The 27,403-nt window shown below is 41.8% G+C and overlaps 1 protein-coding gene across 1 annotated transcript; it reads right to left on the bottom strand.

Moving 5' to 3' along the window:
- Window positions 1-22,673: 22,673 nt before the first annotated feature.
- lratd2b (LRAT domain containing 2b) lies at window positions 22,674-24,879 on the bottom strand. Its single transcript, XM_032558503.1, has 2 exons — window positions 24,763-24,879; window positions 22,674-24,516 (listed from the first exon to the last, which is right to left on the bottom strand). The coding sequence occupies exon 2, from the start codon at window positions 24,284-24,286 to the stop codon at window positions 23,459-23,461; it is 828 nt and encodes a 275-aa protein (XP_032414394.1). The 5' UTR covers window positions 24,287-24,516; window positions 24,763-24,879; the 3' UTR covers window positions 22,674-23,458.
- Window positions 24,880-27,403: the final 2,524 nt, after the last annotated feature.

Raw genomic sequence — 27,403 nt, 5'->3', positions numbered from 1 at the left:
CACCTGTGAGCAGTCGTATTTTGTTTTCTTGACAGTATTGACCGAGATTTGAACCGGGCTCAGACCTTTGATCAGATATCACATCTGGACCTGGGTTGTTAGATGTTTGGGTTAGAAGCTTTACGACCTCTGTTGTTTTTCCTGACTGCCCCCTTGCCTGTCCTTGTTTGACAATAAAAACAGGAGCCGTTGTAAGGGCAGCCCAGAACGCTCTGTAGAACTGATCGAAGGAGAGGTTTTGATAGAGCGTTCTCCTTTTGCAAAAGCTCTACATAAAATTCATATACGTTGTCTGTGGTTCTTTCTTTTATTTAGGTTCGAAAGGAAAATACCTATCATATCTCATCTACATTTTAATTATGCTCCAAAATGTTTATTTTATTTTGCACATTCAGAGACTGGAATATGTGATGTGCACATTCATCTTTGCAAAATGTTTCAAGTTCGATCAAATTAGTTTTGCAGTATATACATAACGTATATTTAGAAACTTTATTTTATATAAACTTTATATTTATAAACGTATATTTATTTATACCAATTAAATATGAACACTCCGGCTGTAAAGTGATAAACTGAGAAAAAAGTTAAAGGGGTAAGAACGCTGTTGTGGAGACATTGTTAAAATTTGACAGTGACCATAAGATTTGACCAAAGGTATATTTAATTTTCTCTGTACTTTATACCTTTTTGTCCGTGTCTTAGCATGTCTTAGCAACTAGTCCATTAATGTTTGGTGGCAAGTGCAGAGCTGTGGAAACTCTTATCAGGAAAATGGCTGTTGTGTGTTGTCTTGCTCATCTTCACGTCTCCTTACGGATTTGGACTCTCTGTGGACCTTCTGCGACCCCATGTCGAGGTGTTTTTGTGGTGCTTTATGGAATATGTAGTGAAATAGGCGTAACCTACAGGTAGGCCATATGAAATTATCTCACAGGTTAGATAAAAGGTGTGTCCCGCCAGCCTTGAGTTTGTCTTACCTAATCCTAGACATTCAACTGTAGATCTGACTGAATGTTTGCCCTGGTGGAAGGTGAACCTCTATTCCAGCCAAGCCTCTATCAGGTTATCACAGGGGATTCCCATGTGTTTACCTCCATCCATCTTCCACCAAATCTGACCCACATATCTGTCCCTGAAGTAAAGGATACCCCACAACATCATGCTGCCGTCGTCAAATTTTATCATGAAGATGATGGGACCGGGGTGTTTTGTATGTACACAAAACATTTTGCATGCAGATCAAGAAGTTCAGTTTTGACCTCATCTAATCAGAGCACCTTCTTCACCATATTTGTTGTGTCTAAGATCTGAAAAGGACAGATTTGTGGATTATGTGTAGTAGTACTGTCAACAAAATCCCCCCCCCCCCCCCCCCGAACTGTGGAAATTAGTTTCTCCTCCAGAGTCATTGTAGTGTTTTCAACAATGATGTTTAAATCACAAATGAAGTTGCAGCTTGTTGAACTATCCTCATGAATATGTGGTGAAATATTAAATGAGAGAGAATACTCTACACCAGGGGTGGGCAATCCTGGTCCTCGAGGGCCGGTGTCCTGCAACTCTTAGATGTCTCCCTGGTCCAACACACCTGAATCCAACAGCTGAATCACCTCCTAAGTGCAGTCAAGTTCTCCAGAGTCCTGCTAACGACCTCATTATTTGACTCAGGTGTGTTGAAGTAGAGATGCATCTAAAAGTTGCAGGACACCGGCCCTCGAGGACCAGGAGTGCCCACCCCTGCTCTACACACTACCCAATAAAAGGGCAGCAAGCTCACTAAAATAACATTTCAGCAAAAATATGCAATAACATGCAAACTCATCAGCAGAAACTTTCATATGAAGTAATGTACGACGTCTCTGCCTGATAATTCAGCGTGGATTGCATTTGATTACATTTCCATACTGCGAAAATCGGAAAACCGGAAGTACGCGATCGGAACCGGAAGTAGATTTTACCTATAATATTTTCTAACAAAAAAATGAATTTTTCTTCTAAACAGCTAGTAATCACATTTAAAAACATAGAACATATTTTAAGAGTTGTTTATTTAACCTGTTAACATATTTATTCAGATAAACGCCTTGAGGGCAACACAGTTAGAATACGCTTTATATCTTAATTAATCCCATCTTTGCCAGTCTTGTTAGTTGAATTAGACGGCCATGTTTTGGTGGGTTTGTAGTTGTGCCACGCTCTTTCTGTATTTGGTTGATCATTTGAATGGTGGTCTGTGAGATACTCGAAGCTTGGAATATTGTTCTGTACAACTGCCTCACAGAATTGTCTGTTGTGATCTTTGCTGACAGGACCTGTGACCCAATAAATTAATTTGCGTCATTAAACATACGAAAATGTGCAGATATCTTTTAAATGGACATGACAGCCTCTTTTAAATACAAATCAAAGACCCCTAATCACAGTTTGGTGACTTTGGCAGCATACCCAGGCATCCACTGCGAAAGGAGTCGAACAGGAAATGAAATTGTTTTTTACTATGTTCCCACTTTCCCCCGCGTCTATTTCATTTCTTGTCATTTTCCCTCTCACTTTCTCCACGTCAGCCGTCTCCTCTCGCTGTCTGGCTGTTTAAAGCGCTCGCTTTTCACCACTTCAATCCTCTGCAGGTTGCGGTGGCATACCGGGCGCCGCTTTCTGGTTGTCAAACTAAAACGGATGCGTGATGCCTGGGAGAAATTAGAAACTCTCGTCAGCAAGCGCCGAGCGTGCTCTGTTTCTCCATTCAGGGGGTGATACAATTCTCTTCTCCTACAAGGTAAAGGGGGGAAGAAAACAAACCAAAAAAAATATAATAAGAATTGTGATACAGATGATGGCTAAACTTACACTCTGCAAAATCTGGAGATGTATTGTTTGATAGAGCTGCATTTGCAGATGAGAAGCAGAGTTGGTTCTATTTGTTTACATGTCGGAATAGGTTGTGGAAGGAGAAGAAGCAAGCATGGGATGGGGTTTAATTGAGTGCCCACACAAGCGCGTATATCCACCAATTAAGCAAAGCGAAAAACTTTTAGAGTCGCTGCACAGCAAATACACAATCACTTATTACACAGCCGCAAATGTGTTTTGTGTCGCTTTGACCTGAACTCGATAACCTCTCCTCTCTCTGTGTCTCTCGTTCTTCCCAGAAGAAATGTGATGTATCGCTCTTCACAAACTTCATCCTACGCATATAAATTTTTCCTGTAACTTTTTGCCCTCTCGCTTCTGAAACCGGCATGCAGGATTTGTGAATATTTATCCTGACCTCGAATAAACCAACAGCCTTTGGAGATAATCCTGGGTCCCTCACAGAAGGAAGTGAAGAAAATCCACGGGGGAGTGAGTGACTGTTGGAAAATCGTCATTGACTTCTCTCTCCTATTTCTCTTCGTGACACTTGGTCCAGAAGAAGGGAGGGGGGAGGGGGGACGGCAGCGGGAGAGGAGCAGCGTGGTGCTTGCTGGCCCCTGCGCTTTAGCGAGAGAGAGAGAGAAGGCTGTGATTATGACTGGCAGAACAGAGGCAACAGTGAAAGGGAAGGATGGCAGGCCCAGACACAAGAGCAGCAATCGCAACGCATGTCACATCGATCAAGCCACAGTGAAAGAAGTTGGGAATGGGGTCAGCTCCCCGTGCTTCTCTCCCAGTGTCTTAGCTTGGAGCGCCGGCTCCAATTTTCACCGCTATCGTTTGTTTGGTCTCTCTCCGTCGCTTTCATCGTCTTTTGATCCTGTCGGTCTCTGTTTCACTCTGACTCCTCTGAGCGAATGCGAACAAATTCTCTTTCCAAACTTCGGAAATCCCTGCAGAGTTCACACTTTTTATTGTCAGGGGAGTAAAGTTAGGACCGAGTCACTCTCCAACAAGGTTTTTTAGGAGATTTTTTGTGCTATGAAAACTTTGATATGTATGATGCTGGCACTATGCATTTATTTAACATGACTAAGGGTGTACTGGATGCCACAAGCTTTGCCCCTTTGCAAAGTCATTCTCCATTTTATCTTTACACTTTACACTTCCATTGTGTTCCGTTCTACCTCAATCTCCTGCACAGAGCAAGGTTTTAACTGTAGGCAAGTACTTTGATGAATATTGTAAATAAATGATCAAATAACTGCACAGATCTTGTGTTTGATTTATTTCAGGTGTATTTTATGATCTAAAAACGTTATATTATACACTTTGTTCCAATCTATTCAAAGATCTGACCCCTATTTGGACAAGTTCACCCTTGTGAAATATGTCTGACAATAACTCCTAAACAAAACATACAAAATGCCCTGCGGTAGACGGCACCATTTTCTCCCTGAAAAGGTTGGACATATAACAACCAAAACGGCAAAAGTATGAAATGCCCAATGGGCACTGTAACCAGCACCCGATATGAAATGATGCATAATGTTAGTCTGTGGATATGACATGGTGTGTTTACTGGTACAAAATGAAAGACACCTGACGGGAAATTGCAATTCCTATGTGCAAAATATGGATATAAATTAGTGAGAGGTACGACTCGACCAGGAGCCAAGCATTAACCTCTAAATCTTGAAATAAACAGGACATGCAGCAAAGAAACCTTTACCCACTTTGTTGTGCAAGAAACACAAAGGAAGTCAAGACTTGACAGATAACAAGATACTGGAGCATTCAACATCAGCCCATAATATGACAAGGAGTTTTTCTTTTTTCAAAACTGACACTAAGTCAGTCTATGAATAAATGATCTGGAGGAGGAAAAATGAAGCATTCAAAGACCAAACCCCTGCAGTGAAACATGGTGGTGGCTCAGTGGTGCTCTGTGGCTACTTCTGTTTCTTTTGGGACAGGAAACCCACAGCATGTAGGAGGCAGAGGCTTATCATGAAATCACCAAGTAATTCTGAGGTTGCTCTTGTAATAGAAGCTGGCATTCTGTGATTAATTGGGAGTACAACATTTTAATATGAGCTGAGTTTAATTATTTCAGTTATTTTTGTTTTATTGGTTTATTATAAACACTACTAGTTTGTATATTTTGCCACCCCCCCCACCCCCCACAAAAAAAACATATGTGACAGAGTGTAGTGCGTCATTTTATCATAAGCTGCAAGGGAGCTGATTAGAAACTGGCGACAGAAAGAAAGTACTCTGTACAATTTTTAGAAATTTGTAAAATTTGCATAAATATGGATTTTACCATATTTATATTGTAAATTTTGTTTTTATAACCATAGCTGCCGGTATTTTACCGTAAATTTGAGATGTGTTTTTTTTTTCTTTTTTTTTTTACAGCGTATAAACAGGAAATAAGATTAACGAATGCACCAATTAGTCTAATGTTTGTTTTACTGTTTAAAAGAGTAAAAAAACAGATGTGTTATCAAAAGCTAAATCTCCATTCTAAATCTCAGTGTATCTTTGTTGATCGTCATCTAAATGGAATGCAGCCCTTGTTAATACGCCTGTCTTCGCCATGCACTTCTCTGTCGGTTTGTGAAACAGGCAAACGGGGGGAAAACATTAGTGGAACATACCAAAGTATGCAATAACAGAACAAAAACCAAGAATACAGGAAAACAAAGTTAAAGCACAAAACAAAAAACTATATGAGTAAACATGTAGTGTATAAACACTTATCTAAAGAGAAACCTGAATAAGAGTCGATGCTCGAAATACACAAGTGAGTTTTGTTGCAGGTGAAATAAAATTGAAACGGGAAGACATTGCTCAAAAAACATCCTGTCTTTGATTTTAGTTATCACTGCAATACCTTTAGCCATTTATTTAACAAAGAACCCAAACACAAAAGTAATCAGGGTTCTGGCAGCGTCCTCGGCGACAGCCGCTCCAGTAAGTAAATGCCTCTGTTAGTGGCCGCTGCTGCTACTATCTCACCAAAGTAGTCTCTCAGTGTTTGGCACAATCAGCACTGCACAGTTATAAACAATGCATTAAAACTCCAGCAAACAGTGTTTTTACATCTGATAATGTGAAAAGATATTTTATCATATATAGGAACCCTGGAAGGCTGTTGTTGTTGGCAACCCTAATCTGTGGCTTGGCGGGTGATAGCATCAATCGTGCACAGATGAAACAATTTTATCTTCTCCGCAGATATTAAACTGGGTGAACAACATTTGGACATCAGCTATTCCAAAACCTGAATCCATCTGAACAGCTATTGGTTGATTACCAGCGATTGAACACATCACGCAGCTGCCAACCACTGCACCTCACAGGAGGAGTATTAAAAACCTTTGAACTATTTTACAATTTTTTTTTTACCTCATGACAATAAACTCAGTGGTCGAAACAAAACATTGTGATAGTTTGTGAAGAAGAAGGAAAAGGATAAATGGTTTACTTATTTTCTTAGAAATAAAAGACTGAGAAGGGAGAAGCTTCACAGACGTTCTCCATCCAGTCTGACGTAACTTGAGTTGTTTTACAAAGAAGAGCAAAAATCACCACATATAAAGTTTGTAGAGAAGTTCCCCCAAAAGACACATTCGTATCGAAAAGTTGTTTTAGTCCTGACTCAGGAAGACTGAATACAAGCACAAAATACCAATGACGTACTGTGAAGCTAGAGGCTGTAATGTGAACAAAGTATGACAAAGTTCAAGGGATGGAAATGCTGGTTTGAGCGATATCACACTAGTGTTGTTCATTTGTTTAACCTTACTAAGGTAGCCTATGTTATTTAGCTGGAAAATACTTTTTTTCTGACATTTACAGGAACCTCTTGGCTGTGCCAAAATTCAAATTTTGAGGCTAAAGATCTCCCATACAAGCCAAAATGTTTGCACTGCAGATCCAAAAATGCCCAAAACACCATTCCTCAGCTCTGCCATAGTCATATTCACGTGATTATGGCAGGAAATACCGAGGCGTTTAAGGTCTCTGAATTTTGGACATCTTGGTGCTAATCAACTACATGACCCGCCAGCCTCTTTTCCCCTTCCTCTCTGCTCCTTCTTATCTACTTTTTCTTATTAAAACACGTTAAAGAAAGCTCTGCCCTGCATTCTGTTGCACTGTCAAGTACGCCTAATTAAACTTTAGGGTTTTAATGTGCCATCGTTCAAATGCTCAGTCTGTGTGCTGCTCAGTCCAAACTGCCCTCCCTGAAATGCTCATCTCAACCTCCTCCGCCGCGCTCCAGGTGGAGAGGAAGACGGCCTCTGTGGCAGATTTGCAAAGTTGGGCCGTTAAGGCGAAAGGACCTGAACTCTTAATAACACAGTCAGGAAAAAAAAAAAACCTTCACTTGGAGCCAGCTGGGACTTTCATCATCGGCCGAGAGAAAGAGCAGCTGAGAAACCAAGAGACAAAGGGGGAGCGGTGAGAAAGATAGCCAGAATTTAAAGAAGAAGGAAAAAAAAGAAAAGTTACTAGCCTGGGTGGGGCCGGGTGACATCAACAGCATCCCAAGCAGGGCCTCAAATTAGCAGGGCAAGAAGCGGCGCAGCATGGGATGCGACAGCTGGGGCCCCGTGCGCGCCGCCACCAGGGGATTAACAAGGTTTCAGGATCTGACACAGAGGGGATGAGCGTCATGGGCAGAATAAAGAGCAACACAGGGATTAGAGAGCTTCCAGACACTCCACCAACACTCATGAAGGGCTTAAAGGGCCAGCGATATTATTAATGAAAGGACAGAGAGGCCAAGAAGAAGACAGAGAGAGATAAGCCTGGAGGGTCATCTTTTGATTATGCTCATCCTGACCCTCTTGCGCTGCCGCTCGGCATCCCAACGATCACACCTTGCGCATACACCAAACATTAAAAGTCAATGAGAGGCGGGCCAGAGCAGCAAACCGGTCATGTGTTGATCACAGGGCAGCAGACAGAGATGGCCGACATCTGAGCGATGTACTGTATGTTCAACTCATGCCACTCTCCAAAGATTAGGCCTGAATTATTCATCTGACAGTTGTGGTGGGAAAAAAAAAGAGAAAAAAATGCCAAACGCATATTTGAATATTTGTATTCTTCTGTACAGCTACAGCAGAGAAAACAAGATAGGATTCATAGCGGGGCGAATGTGGGAGTGCTGCTGGGTTATTTGTTCGGGTTCGTATTCCGCATTCAGATTTCAGATGTACTCCGTGGCCACAGCGATGTGTCTTGTTTTGCAAAAAGGTTGCTTCAGATGTTCAGACTCAGTTTTTTTCCCCCTCTCTTCAACATGAATAATCTCTGTTTTCAAATACGACGCTGGCAATATTCGTGTGCAAAAATCATTAGTATTGTTAAAACGTTTATATACGTACATTCAATTGAAGTGTGACAGAATAGAGAGCCCCTTCACAATCTCAGTAAAATAAATGTAACTCAGACATTTTTTTTACATTTATAGGAGTGAATAGGGCTCTACCATCACAAATGTAACCATGTGGAGTTTCTTGTACTCTGTTGGGACGTTACGTCGAAACACATGTTTTGGTCAAATGAGACTAAGTTTGAGCTTTTAGGCAGCAGACAAACCAACAGGGTCTGGCGTAAAATAAATGATAAATATGTGGGAAAACACTCCATCACCACAGTTAACGGGTTAGTTTGGGCACTTTAAATGGAGGTTTTAGAAAGTAAGTGAATGATGTCACGTGATCGTGACCGTGATGGAAACTATATTTTTGAAGTGACGTGAGTTGACGCTTAGTGAGGTGTCTGTTGTCTGTTTTGGCTGACTTGTGGCGTTTGAAAAGAGCCCAAACTGAAAATGGTCACGTTGGTGGAATATAACTCAATGTGTAAGCAGATGTTAACTGGCATAACTCAACACATCCCCACTAAAATCGACATTGCTTTTCAGCCAAATATCACATTTTGTTTCTAGTGGATGAACCTGCCAGTCGTATCGATCGATCAGCCGATCGTGAGCCGGTTGGGGTAATCTGAATACAAATACGAGACCAGGAAAGTACAGGAACGCGCCATCTTCAGTGCTGCTGCACAGTTGAGAGTCGTCTGACACAAAATCCAAAGGTTTTTGTGGACTAATGAGTTGCAGCTGTTCTACATGAGTAGAACAGCTGCAACCCTAACCCTTACCTTAACCCTAACCCTAAAATCCAAAAGTTTTCGTGGACTGATGAGTTGCAGCTGAGCTACATGGATGCTGTTTAGCTCACAAAACATCACCACATGGATCATCGGTTTGCTTTTGAAATTCTGGATTGCTTAAATTCCCTAACATCAGGTTCTGAATGTGATTAGCGGAAACTCACTTCAACAATCTTAACTAAAACTTTAAGTATGGTGGACGATCTGTGACACTTTGAGTCATTTTCTCTCCCACAGGACATGGGTGCCTCGTTAGGTCGTGAAATACATTTTAAATGCCAATTTTAAGCAAAAATCAGATTCTCTCTACCTGTAAAGTTGACAATACAACTTTACAGTTGCTTTGTTAATTGCTGGGTCCATCAGCACAATGTTTGTCCATAAGGCTGAATATTCTGCTCGCTTCTCTTCAGGTAAGCTGAAAAGAAGATTGACCAAGGAGAGATTATCAAAAGGCTGTAAAACCAACAATTTTTTTTAAGACTGTTTACATATCTTAATCATGGGTGCAAATAAATGTGACCAATATTGCAGATAATATTGCAGCTTCAATGGGATGTCTGGTCAAACACTAGAAAGCTTTAACACAGAGAAAACCTTTATTTTATTTTTATAAAACAACCCCAGATAAAATACAAGATACACCAATTCAGTGAAGAACGTTTTATATAAGCTGCCGCGTAAAATTTCAACATTTAAAGAATAACACTTTGCATTAACAACCAAAGTGCCGCTTTTTACGTGATAACGATGCTGCCTCAGAGCCAAATGGGACATCCTGCACAGGAAGGCGCTGGGAGATAAGTTAAGCTGTTGTTTAGGAACATGGAGTTATCATCTCCCCCTCTCCTCATCCTCCTCATCCTCGTCCCCTTAGCTCCCAGCGCGACGCTGAGGGAGTCTTTATCAACTGTGAGTTTACTACTTATCAGTGCGTGGCTGCCATAGATCAAGGGCATAAATGGATTTACCGCCAGGGGGGAAAAAAATGCTCTTTGATAAACTTCAGCTGAAGCTTAATGAGAGCATATTTATGTCTACGGATCGGTTATCTCTTTTGGTCTGTATCATCCTCGGCTCTGGGCAGAGGATGGGTGTACGCAGGATGGTAGCATGGAGAAACATAACAATCCACATAATGTCCATATCTTTACTCGTTGCAGAGGTGAAGTCTGCAAAGCAAACAACGCAGACAGGTGTTGAAAAAAGCTCAAAGTCCAAAATTCACAGGAGAGGGAAGTGAATAAGGCAAGAGAAGAGAAGATCGTTGATTCACAATCGTTTATATGCAAAGCAGATTGTCTGAGTGCTTCTGTGTTTTAAAGTCTAAAATCTGAAAGCTCGAAATAAAATAATATTTTTGGGTGGTTGGTGGGAACCTGCAGAGACTGAACAAATGAAAATGTTTGTGTTCATTGTTTTTTTCTTCTTTCTTTCCCAGCAGAAATAGTTCAGGGGCCATACATTTTGTGACATCTGAGGATGGAGAAAAGAATAGCTTGTTTCCTTCCTCGCAGCGTGGACATCCCCTCTCAGTGTTTGCGCCGCATGGCTTTGGAATTCCTCTTCAAACTCTTCTGGAGATGAATCATTTGGTGCACAGTTGTCATTCCTCTCACGGTTTGCAAACACAGAAGGGTCCAGCCATGCCCGAGATGTCACACTTTCCTCATCCGAATGAATTTCTACCACGGTCCTGAGACATTGCTGGAGCTATTCTGGTGAAAATGTACAGGTTTGCATCTTTACTTGTTTGAATGTATGAAAATATTTTTCAGAAATGTTACGCCGCATATAACGTGACGCAGCTGGTGACTTCCGGGAAGGCTCACCACTCCTTCCTGTTTTCTCCATTTGGGGATAATGACTGTAACTGATATTTTAGCTTCCAAACTCCATTTTCTTTTGATTATTTTAGATATGCTCTACAAAAAAAATACAAAAAAATACATTTTCTATGAATGATTTGAAGTTATGTTCCATGAACACTGAACTGTAGAATAAATATAAGACTGGAAGAAAACCTGAGAGAAGCTGCAAAATACTTGGATGTTTAGATCAAAGTGTAGTTGTGTGTTAAAATGGCCTAGTCAAAGTCCACATTGAAAACCCATGTTCAAAGATTCTCTTCATTTGAGCTTGGTCTATTTTACAAATAAGAATTAGGTTTTTATACAACAAACAATTTCAATCTCTAGATGTACAAAAACGGTAGAGATGCAGCCTAAAAGACCTGAAAGCATTATTTCACTTCTTTTTTTTTTACACTCTCTATTTGTTAGCAAAAATGTAAAACAATTACGCCCGTTACAATTTGGTGCCTCTTTGTTTTTGTCTGCCTTATAAAATCTAAAAGAAATCAACTGATTTTGTGGCTATGGCACGACTAAACGTAAAGAACATCAAGGGGTGTAAATACTTTTGAAAGACACCGCGCGTGCATGCATACTAAGACCTAGTAGCATTTGCGAGATGCACGAGGCATCATTTCAACTCCAGTGTGTGGAGTTGGATCGGTTTACTGTACATCTCTGACTGATGCCACAAAGAAGAGGCTTGTTACAATTACTGTGCATCTGTACTCTTGTCAAAACTGCTGACAGCTGCGCTGGAGAATTTAATTTGCACGAACAGACCCTGGTAGATGAAACACTGCAATACCGACGAAATAGTTCCCTGTAATTGCAGTGGTGATGGAGAAGGCACTTCTTTTTCTCTTTAGAAAAAAAAAAAAGTTTTGATGGGAAAGTCATAAAATCAGTATAAAAAAAAACACGTCTTAATTGCTTCCTTTGTCTCAGTGTGCCTTGTTGAAAAATGGAACCAGGAGCTTTTTGTTGACAACAAATCTCAAATGCTGACCTTAAAGCCGAGGCATTAGCCCAGCTTCGGAGAAAACGCAGGCGCTCTGAAGGCAGCCGAGCCGCCATTACTGCCTCTCATTTTCATATTGAGGTTTTAATCATTAGCTACAGTATTCCTGATTGATGTGTGCGGAGGGGAATTGTGTGTACACACATAGATACGTGCTCACGGGGCGGGGGATGTAATACATCTTTGTAATTAGTCTCATAATTATAAGGCAATAAACTGCGGCACACATGGGGAAACTGATCCATCTCCGGGATTCGGCAATTGCCGCGCTAAAATATGTTGTTGTGACAAATCTCCGAGAAGCGAAAGGTGCAGCACCGACGTCGTCTTGGTTTGTGTTCACAAAAGTGTGCGGCGTTCACAGTCGCACGCCAACGAGGGATGTTTACGCGGTTTATCCAGGCTGCCTCTTCAAGTGGACGCGGGGTCAGTTCAGATTTAGCCTCATTTAAATGGCCGTCCTGCTGTTTTTCTTCTTTTTTTCTTTCTAATCTTCCTGTTTCCACGGCCCTGTCTAGAACACTCCGCCCCGCCACGCTTCCCATTGGCGACACGCCAGGGACTTGTCTTCGAGTTCTCATCCATCTGGTCGACGTGGTAATATCAGACAGCCACTGAGTGAGTCTAAATTGGCTTTGCCTCTATTAGTTCCGACGGTGCCTCATTATCAGCAGCCGAGACCTCGCCGCCTGCAGGGCCCAGACCTCCTCCACTCTGTCACCCGCTAAGCTCGCTCGCGCGCACTGACCTCGCAGGTACGCACGAGTGCAGAGCCTCGCTCTCCGCCTTCTCAGGCCCTCCGACGCTGCTGCTCCCATTACCACCATGTCTTTGATTAAGCCAGCGGGTTGTTCAGGTTGCAGCTGAGAGCATCTGCTTTCATAGCAAACACCGACAAAAGTTGATGGGATGTTTATCAGCTGGAGGGGGAGAATAGGAAATTAGAGTTATTTTCACTGGTGGGTTAGCTTGCGTCGAGGATAATGTGGAGGCTCATTCATGACAGCGAGAGAGCGTTATCTTCAAATTAGTCCTGTGGTGTAAATAGGAATGATTTAATTGATTTATTATGACTGAGTGTCTCACATTGATGCGCCTGCATCAGAGCGGCAGTGAAACATCAGCAATTTAATAACAGGCTGGCGCGTGAGTGTGCAAACGGCAAAGGTTATGCTTGCTTACATGTACACACTCACACTCACCCCCACACACAGCGAATGTCGCTTATCTTTTTTTTTTTTCCAACTGCACCAGTGACCGCAGCCTAAACTTAGATGTGCCAGGTAGTCCTGCTCACAGAAGACTGATTGACTGCAGATTCCCTCCTAAATTTGTCCTGTTAATTTTTTAAAGTGCAAGCTGCAGATTAGCAAAAGTAGTTTCTAAAAATTGTGGGACAGTAAAGGAAGATATGTTTTGTTTTGTTTTAAAAAAGTGTATGCTTGCTCAGGTCAACGTTGGTTTATCTTCTTATTTGATGGATCCCCATCTTTTCACAAAACAACAGATAAGCAAGCAAGTATTGGTGTGGTATGATATCATAGTTCTAAATGTCTGATGAGCTGTAATTGGAAAATCATCACTATTAGCAGAAAGAAAGGCTTGAAGTCATCAATTGCAACACATAACGTTGCAATTAAGCAACGTTATGTGTTTTACTTAGCAAATTGAGTTGCTGAAATATGAAATAGGACTCCATATGCGTGTAACAAATCACTTTCTCCAGCTCAAATCACAACTCCCGTGGGGAAGACCGAAGAGCTGCCAAAGAATCTCAGGGAACAGGAAGCGGAGCTGCTAGAATGGATATAAATGAAATTTATATGAACAAGACGGCAATGTTCTTTGAAAGTCTCACATCTGATCGCTGTGACGCTAGCACACGCTTTTCGGTTTGCTTTGCTTGGCTGCTTTTGGAGAGGGAGGACATGGTTCTTGCCAACTACATTGCTCTCTCTCCCTGCAAAACTCTTTTTGCAAGCCTCTTCGGTGTGCATTTAGAGAGCTGTCTCACCGTTAGCTGCCTTCCAACCCCTGCAGAAACCAAACCACACATGTTGCTGCAGATATACGTTTCAGCAGAGGTCTCCACGAAAGCCGCAGAACGTGCTTTTGACGCCGGCTAACCATGTGCAGACATTCAGACTAAAGAGGCAACAGTGTAGAAATAGAAACACCTGAGTCACAGATAACATGCAAACGAAAGCGGGAGAATGTGGGGAGGTTAAGAACAAGTAACACGGAAGGAACAGAAATGGGTTTCCTGTGTTGCAGCAATAGAAAACAAAGGATCGGCCCTGACGGGTAGAGGAGCAGGATCATGAAATGAAAATTACAGAGCACCAGAAGGCTGATATGTGTTAATTGCATTCCCTGGGATTGGGTAGGAACGTCTCCCTTGGTATTATGGACCCATTTGCCAAGGCAAGCATGCGCTGCACAATAAATTTGCACATTTATTTTTTCCTATTATGAATCTGATCTTATCTTGGCATCCCAAGGCCCATTTCACAGCACCGTACAAGAAGTTCTTCATACTAGTTTTTCCACATCCTGCCGTGTTATGACCATAAAATTCAAAGTTTTTATTGGGATTTTAGAAAACAGACCAACATAGAGTAGAGCAAGACGTCAAAGTGGAAAGAAAAGCAGATGTTTTTTTTGTTTTTTTTCTCTTAACTAAGAACAAAAATCTGATAAGCGTGTTGTGTTTGTCAAAGCCTATTAACCCCCTGAAGCCTGACACTATTTAATAAAATTCAGTGAAAGCAACAATGAAAACAGCAGTCAGCTCAAAGATAACATTTTGGGAAAAGTTAAAACCAACAACATGGGATAGAAACATTTAAAAATAAATCCTACGTTTCTATCATATCAATCCGAAAATGGAAAAGTGCAAACCTACTGAAATCACGATTCCTTTTCCGTGAAAATGTAAAAAATCATTGTGTTGGTCTCTCGCATACAATCCAATAAATATGCTTTGAAGTTTGTAGTTAAGAGGTGACAGTGTGTGGAAAGCTCAAGCAGCATGAATTGTGTATAAAAATACAGTATTGGCGAGGCTTGGTGTCAGTACCCTCTCTGTAAAGAAATCCATCTCCAAGAGGCGGTATTGAAAAAAGAAATGGAAACATCAATGAGAGGGGAGAAAGAGAAATAATGAGCAATTTCTTCACTTATGTAACATCATCCATATAAAAAGGACCTACAACTGTATAATTAGCCGGATTCGGCTTGCTGCTAAATTGAAATCGTGTCGTTTTCTCACATCGTCAAGTCTGTAGCAGTTGGGGATAAAAGGCAGGAAATCCTGTGTTGACTCAGAATAAGACGAACGTCGATCGTTGAATCAGGCTGCTGTGAATAATAGAAGAGACGAGCAGGTCAGAGAGCCTGAAGGCAACATCTCAGTTCAACTGTGAGTCTTTAGAAGTCACTGTTGTTCTCTCCCAGGACATAGATCATACTTTCTGTCTCTTCTGCAGTTTTACTTGTTTATTCTTCCGTCCTGATAAGCTTTTCCGTCCCCTCCCGCTCTTGATTTTATGTAAACCAAACAACTTCAGCTGACCTGATCTGGAAGCTCAAACTAGAAGAAAAAGGCCTGATTGGTTCAAGGATTTACACTCTACCATATCAGACCTGGTGTTAGTACTTTCTCAAACGTCACGATTTCTTGGAAACGATCGGCAGTCACTTTTAACCGTCCACTATTTCTCAAACAAAGAGGAGGAAATCGCAGGTTTTTTTGCATCTGCGCCGCATTTGATTGTGGTGGAGCAGGCAGAGCTGAAGAAAACAGCTGTTTAAGAGTCGACTGTGGGAATGTCGCCTTCACGAAGACAGGCTGCGTTCAGGACATGGGAAGGGACTGGACTTAGCCATTGTGAAGCCGAAAAGAAAAACAACAAATCCAACATCCGGACGAGAAAGAATCACAACGCAGCGCCAGACTGAGACCAAACACAGCCCAGAGAATGTCACACCAACATACGGCATTAACTCAGTGTGAAGGATGTTGTTCTGGGAGGATATGAGGCAGAGAACACAGAGAAAATAGTAAAGTTAAAGAAAACCCGGTGGAAGTTGCCGCACTGGGGGTGGAAAGGAGATCTTAACTTAGATGTGGAGCTCTGTCATTCTCTCGACTGACAGGAAATGGAAATGTCACGTCTAAAAATGATTCAGGTGAGTAGGCTTAAAAAAAAACCCCACTGCACTCTGGCCCCCCATTTAAGCAGCAAACTATTTAAGAAACAAAGAGGCAGAGAGCCTTGCTAAATGCATCGGTCTCAGAACACGTGAGAATAAACAGCTTCATGGAGACCAAGCCGCACAGCGGGCAGGTCGGGGAGAAAGTTGTCGGAGAAGTTTGTGGTTAATCCAAAAAGCAAAGTCACAAGCTTTGCACGTCTCACTGAAAAGCTGTTGAATTGACTGTCTGAAAACGGAGAAAGTGTGGGGCGGCTGCAAGCATTTAAAAACACGTCTGTCTACCTAAGAGGCTGAGAGAAGAGGAGGGAGGGCTTCAATCAGAGAATCAGCCTATAGACCCATGGGAAACCTGGAGGAGCTGAAGAAATCCACAGCTACGCAAGAAGAAAGCCATAAGAAGGACTGTGTACCATAGAAGACAAACAGGAGGAAGATGGTGTGATCATCTGGAACCAGAAGGTGTCACTGGAAGGAGAGTACAAAACATTATCTTCATGGAGAAACGTGGCAATAGCAACATCATGATGTGGAAACTATTTTACTCACCATAGAAAGAAGAAGATGGTCAGAGGTCATGGGGTGATGGGGGTGAAGTTAAAAACAGAAACATTTCAGTCTCTAGATGTGCAAAGCCCACAGATGTCAGAAGATTTGAAGCTGTAACACAGGGCCGGCCCAAGGCATAAGCAAACTAAGCAGGCGCTTAGGGCCCCAAGGCCAGTAATAAATCTGCTCCCCTCAGTGGAGCAGATTGATATAAATTGATTTGTTTTTTACAATAATATATATTTGATAATTATATAGAAATTATTTAATTGATAAAAAGGAGGGAGGGAGAAAAGAAAGAGGAATAGAAAAAAGCCAAGATCAAGTTTGTTTTAATGTGCCTTGGTAATGTAATGTAAAAGATTTGTAAAGCTGCCAGCTTGATAGCGACCTGGAACGGTCCAGTTCAACAGCCAAACATTTATGCTCGGGTCTTTATGTTTGTGTGTTTGTTTTTAACTTGAAATCAATTGATTCTCCTGCTTGGCTCTGTATATTTCTGAGGTATTTTGACTTCAAAACGCCATTTTTGATAACGTTTGATAACAATTAAAACTTCTCAATGTTTGACATTGTCTAGTAAAATGTTTTTATGTCAGACTGCACAGCTGCTACATCGATGAGCTGCTCCATGCTGTAGTGGGGGATTTGTTGTTTGCTGCTGAGCAAAATCATTTTGTGGCTAAAATAAACATTATTTTTACATCAACTTCTAAGTTGTGTGAAACTTTTGTTAAAATCATTTGAATGCATAGAGTCTGTCCGGTACCAATCCACATTCTCAAGGGAGAAAGACTCACCTGGTGTAAATTAAATTTTAGCTATTGGAGTAACGCTTAAGAGAAATCCATTTACTGTAATCAAAGAATGTAGGCCGCACCGATTGCAGTTTTCTGGCTGATCCCTGGTTATCGATCTTTAAAAAGCCTGACCTGCTGATTTTGATTTTGGTTGATATTACATTTTTTTTGTTTGAAATGTTGCTATACGGTATATAGCAAGAAAGTCGCTGAGTTGGCAACAGTGGAGTGAATATTGTTAACTGTAAACGTTCAGACCTGACCTGGTGGGTCGATCTGTCAGTCAAACCTCTCACTGTAAGAGACTGATTTTTAAACCTTTGCTGATGAAGATAAAATCAGGGGATAAGATCAACTTCACATGTAAGTATCAGCAGATCACGATCCCCCAAAATCCAGAAAATCGGTGCCCAGAAATCAACTGGTTGATAAATCAGTTGGCCAATAAATGTATCCTATTATACATGTATATAATGTAAACATCACTGCCAGAGATGCAGTAAGTTTATAGCAGGTGTGTGAATGATCTAATGATCGGACTGCTGATTGCAGCCAGTCCACATTGTTAGCAGAACTAGAGGGCCCCAGAACCATATTCTCTTAGGGCCCCATGGAGGCTTGTGCCGGCCCTGCTGTAACAGAGTGAAAATGAAAGGAAGTTCTACAAAGCGTTAACAGGGGGGGCTGAATGCAAATGCAGGCCACACTGTTGTAATTTCCATTTGTAAAAATCGGTTAAGAGTAGAAGAGGGCGATATGGACCTGAAGTTTTATCCTAATATGTTGTGATACTAGTGTGATAACAGAAAAAGTAACAAAAACAACTATTTATCACTCTTTTCTCAGGTAATTGTATGTCTGTGATTGTATGCCACCACATTCATAAGCCCAAAAACACAAATACTGCTCTTAGAAACACTCTTCTTTTTGACACGAGACACATAAAAAACATGTGATTTGTGTCACTAAGCTGCTCACAATATCTGCATTTAAGCATATTTTTACATTATACATTGATGCTCTCATTGAACATTTATTTGTCTCAACGACGGTGTTGGGGGATTTTAAACGGCATTAACTTGAATTTGTCGTGACAACAATAAATCAAAGTTCTTATCATGATAAGAAACGTATCATGATAACTGATAAACGATACGATAAAACGCCCACACCTAGTTAAAATCAATTCTCACATCAAAATGATTCACTATTTTGTGTTGGAATAGATCACAGGTGTCAAACTCCAGTCCTGGAGGGCCACTGCCCTGAAACTTTTAGATGTGCCTCTGCTGCACCACACCTGAATAAAATAATTAGGTCATTAGCAAGACTCTGGAGAACTGATCTACACAAGGAGGAGGTAATTAAGCCATTTCATTCCAGTGTTTTGTACCTGTGGCACATCTAAAAACTGCAGGACTGCGGCCCTTGAGGACTGGAGTTTGACTCCCCTGGTCTAGATTGAAGATTAAGTTGGTAATGTGTTTGTATATTTCAGTTAAGCTGATTTTATAAGCTATTAAACGTCACGATGGCAAAGAATCTTCCTAAATCACATGATCGGCATGGCTGATTTTATGGAATGAGAAACACTGAAAAGCTTCCGCAGATACGACAGATTGTCTGACATACATACACCGTCATTCGCAGCAGGCTTTCTAAGTTCCCGAACTTCCCCTTGATGGAAGCACATTCTTCTAAAGTTGAGATGCACTCTGCCGGTGTGCAGGAAGTCTGTTCTGATAACAGCATTTTGTAAACAACGGGGTGGGCTTGATTTGGGCCCTGGCTTGTCCCCAGCTGCTGAAACGTTGCCAGTTTCGCTTGAAGGGTGTGGGCTTTCCTCCAGCACTCCAAAGGAAACAAAGGGAGCCTCTCTGGCCAAAAGACTGGCATGCCTGAGCCAAGAGCCCAAACCAAATGCTTCCCAAGGTTTTACACATATTAAATCACAGTAGGAGAAGCTTTAGAAATGGATTACAAATCAGGTTTATACGCAGTGCAGGAGGCCCTTTAGCAGCTTGAGCTCTGGTGTATGAAAAAATAACTTTATGTACTTCTTTAAAATTATCTTTCATTGCGATACAAAGTATGTCTGTAAATATTTGACAGTGCTGTCAAGTTTTGAGTTTTTGAGGGGGGGGGAAAAACCGCATACTGTTGCCTACCAACCGATGTGTATTTTTAAAGGTTTTGTGTATAATAATAAGTTATTTGCAGTCGTGTAAATAATGTTATTAAACGTAAAAGAAATGGATTATGCAAGATTTTGTTCACGTATTCGAAACATAAAAGAAAAGAAAACATTAAACAGCTTCACTGTGCACACACACACACACACACGCGTTCTTTAGTGTGCCACGGATTCAAATATTTTATAATTTTGTGAAATGTAAAAGTGTGTAAAAAAAACAACACACACACATACACAAATACTTTTGGTCAGCTATGACCCAACAAAATAAAATTATAAACTTGTAAATGAGCACAACATGATCCCTTTCAAAATAGTGGGACTAAATGCGAGACCGCTTTAATGATTACAGGGACTAGTTTAATTGCTTCTCTCCTGTGGAGTTTTAAATCATTAGGAATGCCACAAGGCAACCAACTCCCTGCCCGGTCTGCATCACGTGTGGCCGCTTTCACATAAATTTACTTTTCGACACTTTCTTCTTTTGTTTTTTTTTCTTTTGGCAACGTCCAATTTGTCATCTAACCTTAGGAACAAAGGTGATGAAGATTGCAAGAGTCATTTGAAAACTCATAACCCAAAAGAAATATGTTTTTTTAAATGTTTCTATGAGATACCAAAACTTGCAACCCCACACGTCAGCTTTGAAGTTTCTCTTAGGAAACTGCACAATTCATGCACAGCCACTCGCATTCGGCTATTTTTCACAGCATAGCAGCGCGCCTCACGCTGTATGTTCAGTGTGTAGACGGAGCTGAAGAGGTACAAATTTATGCAGAGTAAATCTAATTAATGTATGTGTAATCCCATTTCTGTTTCTGACACACGATGAAAAAAAAAAAGAGAAAGAGTTAATATTCACAGTTGCAGAACTGCACTGGAAGCTGCTTAATACTCTGCTTCAGCCAGTGTCGCTCCAATTCTGTTTGGTGCTATGTGAGAGAGACAGAGGAAGAAAAAAAAATAAAAGACAGAGTCTGGTTATCATCAATATGCATCACACACAATTCACGTTTCATCAGCGCAGCAGACCACAGAGATTTGAGGAGATGCTAATGTGTCCGGCAGCGTTCCTGTTTGGAAGCAGTGTTGATTATATTCCTGCTCTCGGTCCGGTGGGACCTTACCTGCCACAAAATGACTACAGCATTATTTCCATATATTACCTGAGGAAAGCACACAGGCAGAAGTTACTGACTGCCTGTGAGAGCTGCGATCATGAGCTTCCTCTGAAGCACAGGGGAGGGGAGCGAAACAATGATGTACGACGTCTTTAGCTTTGTGGAGGTTTCTTTGGGAAAAAAAAAAACAAAAAAACACCGCACAGTGTTCAGGTGATCGCTGACTGATGAGATTCATTTTCAGTGCCTTGCAAAAGTATCCATACCGCCCGAAGTTGGTCACATTTCCACCACGTTTGAGTATTTTATGACACATAAACACAAAGCAGCGCATGACTGCGCAGCACTGCTGAAAGGAAAACAATTTGTCATTTTTTTTAATATATGTATTTTTACAAATAAAACTGAAAAGTGTGGCAAGCAGCTGCATTCAAACCTACGCAAAAATAATTTGGGTAGGTTTATAATTGCAGTGACTACAGCTGCAACCTTTTGTCCTGTTGACCAGTCGCTAATGCGTAGCATACTCTTCAGCTTTATTAGATAAAAGACGGAGCGCCACGTATCATTCACCTTCCACTTCACAATTCAGTGTTACTTCCAAGGACGTAAATAGTTGGACGTTTGTAGTTGCAGCGTCACAAAATGTGAAATCGTTCAATGGAATTCAATGCTTGTGGGCGGCACTTTTGTTCTAATCTTTCAGAAATGACATAAGCAATAATTATCCTGAACGTTATCTCTTATAAGATACAGAACCTTAGAAAAAGCTTCTGTATCAGCAGTTCAAGCTGAAGCTATTTTTTTCTGTGTAGAGAAACAAAAGTACATATTTTCTTCCATTAAATATAAAAAACACTGTGTAACTCAGAGTAATGGCCTGAATGACAAATAAGGGTGGAGAATATTTTAGCCTGCGGGCAAATTTTTTAAATAAGGACTTATCCGGGAGCAGGGATGTAAACAAAGCAAGATGCCATCATGTAGCTGGAATACAAAAGACGCTGATGCTGAAGTGGTTGGAGGGAGCTGCCTGTGAAAAGCAAACATTTACATAAAAACTGGCAACGGAGCTTTAATTTTAAGTGGACCAACAGCCTCTCTAATGCTACTATAGATTGCTATTTTACTTGTAGACAGTTCAGGCAGCTTCGAGTCACATTCAGGCACCACATTTCAACATGTTTTCCCTTAACATCATCTGGTATAGATATTATCATGACTCACAACTAGAATGTAACTATCCATACACCTTCTGAAAGTCTGGAACTGTTTCACAACCACCAACAAGAACGCATTTCGACACAGAGTTTTGCATAATTGTGAATCGGAAGGGAATTCATAAATTGTTTGAAACTATTTTTTTACAAATTAAATGTTGCATGCATTTGTATGTGCTGCCACACGCTCCTCTGATAAAAACTCTCCATGACTTCATTAACTAACTAGGCGACTTGCACTGGACTGTATTGCAGGCAAAGAAGAATAAAAAAAGGGGGCTGCTGAATATAAATGTACACCACACTTTTCAGATATTTGTTCCAATATTTTGGAAAATATTGTTTTCTTTCTCGAATACTTTCTTAAGGCACTGCACCGACACACGATGACAAAATGCGTACAAAGTTCAAATAAAGCATACACTTACCTGTTTTGATCACAACTTTCGTCACAATTACCATATATGTCTCCTTCTGCACAATGAGATCACATCTGTGAACTTGACTTGTATGAAAACTAACACTTTAGCGGTCCAAGACAGCTGCTTGGTTTGCTTATACCTTGGGCTGGCTTTTCTTTCAAACGTCACCTTTCTGGGGGGGAAAAAACAACAACAACAAAAAAAAACATGCAAGGAAAAAAACGTTAATCTTCAAATATAAATTTATTCCATAAGCCTTCATACAAACATGATTTTCGTTTTAGTTTTGTCAAGAAAAATAAACTGTTAAAAGTGACGAATCATTAAAGGTGCACAATTATGGCTATGAACAGGAAGGTCCACAGGTAAAGCTGTGAGATGATTGGCTATAAAGCAACACATGGGAATCCTTAACACTGAGAGAAAACAGTGATGAAAGCTACAGGTCGTCTCTCACTCTGCATCAGTATCCGGCACCTGAGTTTTACGACGGGCAACACACACTTGGAGAACTCGGTCTCGGGTCACAAAGGAGGGGTTCCTCACGAGTGTTGCAAAGATTCAAGGGTCATTTAAATCTTACATTTTCCTCCTAACAGATAAGGCTGCAAGTTGATCTCATGCAAATTCATCACAGTAACTCAGTGGATCTTGCGGTTGAGGTAATTTAAAGAGAGGAGGGAGGAACTTAGGCTATTTTTGGGTGAGTGGGGGGAGGGGGTGTTGTGTTATTTTTTAACTTGCCAGTGCAAATTAGGGTATTGAATATTCTTCTCAAGCCTTGAGAGCTTCCTTGCTAAAGCACTTGAGAATGGAGCAAGTGCTGCTCCAGATATCAAAGTTTGTGAAGATAAACTTTCCACCTCCTCCCTCCTTTCTTCTGCACATCCTGTGGCAGAGTGAAGCAGCCTCTTTACACTGGCGCATAAAGAGGTAACAGAGCTCTCCCTCGACACCAGCACACGTCCTCCCGGCCAACATCTCCTTCGTTACGTCCAGGACAAACCCATCAGTTTACGAAGCGCTCCTCTTTGAGGTCGTGCGTGGCATTCAGATGGTTGGCCAGCTCCTGCATCACGGCGTCTTTGCCGATCTGGTCGTTCCTGCGCTTCTCCATGATCACGTCCTCCAGGCACTGAAACTCCAACACGTGGCTCTTCTTCTCGGAGAAGAGCAGTTTTAACTTGTACGGCTGCTTCCCGATCCGTATCTCCCCCCCGATTTTGAACTCCCGCCTCCCGAAGCGGCACCAGGCCGCGAAACACTCGGAGTTCCTCCAGCACAAGTCCCTGTCTCTGGTTCCGACGTGATCCATGGCGTTGCGCACGATCACCTCCGGCGGGAGCGCACGTTGCCGGTACAGGCCGTTCACTATCCTGCCCTTCTTCCCCTGGCTCACGTCGGTCAGAAAGTTGTTCTTGACCTCGGCGCGGTGCAAGTGAACCACCTGGAAGTCGCCGACGTAAACGGCCCAGTGCGGGTACTGGCCGGTGGCCACGAACTCCAGCAGGTCGCCCGGTCTGCACGTGGCCAGGAGGCTCTCCGGGGAGACGGACGCGGCTCCGGAGCTCCGCTCGTAGACGCACTCGTCTCGGTAGTAGACGACGCACTCCAGCTCGTCGTCCGGGTCGAAGGGCTTCTCTTCGTGGCTCACCTGCCGGCTGTCCGGCGGGAAGTGGTCCAGGTTGTCGTCCTGGTCCTGGTCATCGTCGTCGTTGGAGAAAATGTAGGAGACGCCGATCCGCGTTCCGTCGCCGTCCGGATCGAAGCCGTTCGGGTCCGACGTTGGTACCTCCGCGTAATTGATGTGCGTTAGTTTCTCCACCTGGTTCCCCATAAAGACGAGATTAAACGGCGCGCGCGCGCAAGCACACACACACAGGCACGCAGACAGGATCCACCTGTTCTCTGCGCTCACACCTCAGCTGGAGACGGGAGGAGGAGGAGGAGGAGGAGGAGGAGACGGCAGAGTCGGAATTAAATCCAAAATAGAGACGAGGGGCACCGGCGATCCATGTCCAGCTGTAAGGCTGTGCTCCCCCACAAACGATCACCAACTGTTGAGATCTGCGAGGAAACGGAAGAGAGGGCATTAAAGGCAAAGTTTAACTCCAGTTCAGTGAACGTTCCCAACAGGTGTGACCTGAATCACCTGTTGGCTCACATTTCCTCCTTAAATCTCCGGCAGAAGGAGGCTACGGAACATTTTTGACTGCATTTCAAGCACATTAAAACGCTGCTAATGACCTACATTTCTGGTGTAACGCCAACCTGTTAGATTAACTCATTTTCTGTCACTTGTGGCAAACTCACCTGTAGTTCAGCAGCTCCGAGTCTCTGCCGCGCTTACATGGGGAACCATAAACGTCAGCTTCTGTCCTTCCTGTGCGGCGGCTTGTTGCGCCGTGTGGTTCAGGCTGCTGCACAGACACAGGCTGCCTGTTGTATGAAGCCCAGTGTTTGTTGCAATGGAACTCGCTCAGGATCCACCGACTGCTGGGAGGAGGTGTCATTTAAAGCGACAGTAAACCAGAAAACGCTTCAACTCTTGGAAGAAAAAAAAAAAGTAATCTGCCTTTTAAGAACGTTCTCTCTGGCAGTTTCCAGTTCCTTTTATTTATCATTTTTCTATTAGTTTCACTCATCATGTGTAACTGCATCATTCAGGTAACACTGTAGCTCATTAGATCACATGTTCATTTGAGGAAATGCTTGTTAAACAGAGCAAAAGAAGCGAAAATGATTGGTCAATCCTTCCAATTTGGAGTTTAACCTAAAATATCGCAGGTAAACATAATGGAAGCAAAAATTGAAAACAAGTGAAACTCAGAGGAAGGTGCCTCCAAATTATGAAAAGCACTTTATTTTTTTATTTATTTATTTTTTTACATTAGGTAACAAGCAAAATGTTAATACACACAGGATGGAAAAAGAGTTCAGCAGCTAAAAAAATAAATGAATAAAAAACAAATGTTATCATCTCCATACAGGTCATCTCACTATACTAATTAATTTAAAAGTGAAACCTAAAAGTTAAGCACAGACACATTGCTACATATAAGTTCGTGGTGAACCTTGAAGCATTGAGACTTATGAATCTCCCCAAAATCCCTAAAGGGACTTCGCTTCACAGTCTTCCCTGGGCTCCAGGATACCTGGATGCTCGTGTCGCACTTTTTCCTTCCACTCAACTTTCTTTCGACGTGCTCGCTCATCGACCTCATGGAACACTCAGCCTTTCTGCAAATGGACCTTTTGGGTCACACGCTCCTTACGGAGGCCGTCAACGACTGCCAGCTGCAGAGCGCCAGCTCAGCAGTCTTCCCCATAATGGTGAAGGCCATAACATGGTCATAACATAACATCTCTGTATTAAAGATCATTTTTATTAGTGTCGTACTGCTGGATTTTTCCTGGCTGCAAGCCAAAGCTATCAAAGCTAGCAGAACCGATCACTGGAATTATTGCGGTGTGTAATGGGTCTTTATAAGTTTTACTTTATGAATTGAATTTCTGAAATAAAACAACTTTTCGATGGCTTTCTAATTTAATCCCATGTACGTGTAACGGCACACGGCCCGTAATGTTTCCAGCTTATTTCAGAAAAAACAGCTAAGCCATATTCTGCTTAAAAACCGTCTACCAGCCCATCAATGCGCGGGAGATTTCCGTCCATCCATACACCACTTATCTTTGCAGGGTTGCTGCTGCCCATCTCTGGTGGTCAATGAGTGAAAGGATCTGCACAAAACAACAGTTTGAACACAGTGTGATGCTGAGAAACCATGCATGCGCACCATCATACTTAAAAACAATTTGGGGAAACCAGTTAACATAAAAGTCTTTGGACGGTGGGAGGAAACCAGAGCCAACCCGTCCATGCATAGGGAGAATTTGAAAGGCTCCACGCAGGCTTGTTTTGACAATTTTTTAGAGATAAAATATATTTTTTTAAAAACTGAACTCATGCATTTCTGGTATGAATCAGTAAACCTTTAGATACAAGGTCGTTGTAATTGTTTCTTTCTGTGCCCTCTCTTCACATCAGTTCCAGTAAAGTCCATGTAGCACTTCAAGTATCAGTCTAGTGTAAAACCGGTTTTATCCACTTTAGACGGGAAGCCCAGGAGAGTGCTACACATTTATCGGCACTCTTGATAAAGATGTATAAAGAGCATGAACATAAATTCACCTTGCGTTTACTTTTTGTCTTTTCGTCACTAACAACTGGCTGGCATCAAATTATGCCCTGGCGGAAAAGAAAGTCATGGTTTATATATTTTAAAAGTTCCTAGAAACATTTATCAATTTTCTTTTAAAAAGTAGACATAAAACTACATTTATTACAAAAGAGTTGTTAAACCTACCAATAATTGTGACTTTTGCCCCCCGAATGAATAAATGTTCTTGAATTAAATGTTGGATTTGTATAAATCGAACAACTGCAATAAACTGACTTTATCTCAAGTCAGTTTATTGCATCTGATCTTTACCAGGAATGTCATGCCTGTGCATTGTTACTCTTCATGTCAAAATGCACAAGAATCCACGTTACATTTTTAATGTTGGGCTGAAACTCTTTTGAACTGACCCAGAGCGTACGCCAGGAACACATCAGAACTTTGTGTTTGTTCAAGTCTTATCTGAGCCTCAGTCTCTTCCCAGTCTGTCCAACTCAATCCCTGCTCCTGCCAATCCTCTTGTGCCAAGACTTAGTGGAAATATGTTCACTTTGAGAGAGCCAAAGGTTCACTCTCCGTGGACCAAGCCAAATACCCAGACTTACAGTTGCAGCAATAGCTGAGCTTTTTTTTTTTTTTGAGGAGATAAGTGTAAAATCCAGGTAAAACACGGCCTTTCTGAGCTGCCTGTGCCATGTACCTTTGGTTTTTTTATGAAGTATTATCCTTCTAAATAGCTTACAAAGGAGCTACAGGTTTCAGCAAGTCAAATT

This window comes from Xiphophorus hellerii, chromosome 3 (genome assembly GCF_003331165.1).
Source record: "Xiphophorus hellerii strain 12219 chromosome 3, Xiphophorus_hellerii-4.1, whole genome shotgun sequence".
Lineage (NCBI taxonomy): Eukaryota > Metazoa > Chordata > Actinopteri > Cyprinodontiformes > Poeciliidae > Xiphophorus > Xiphophorus hellerii.
This window is presented reverse-complemented; position numbering and strand designations above follow the sequence as displayed.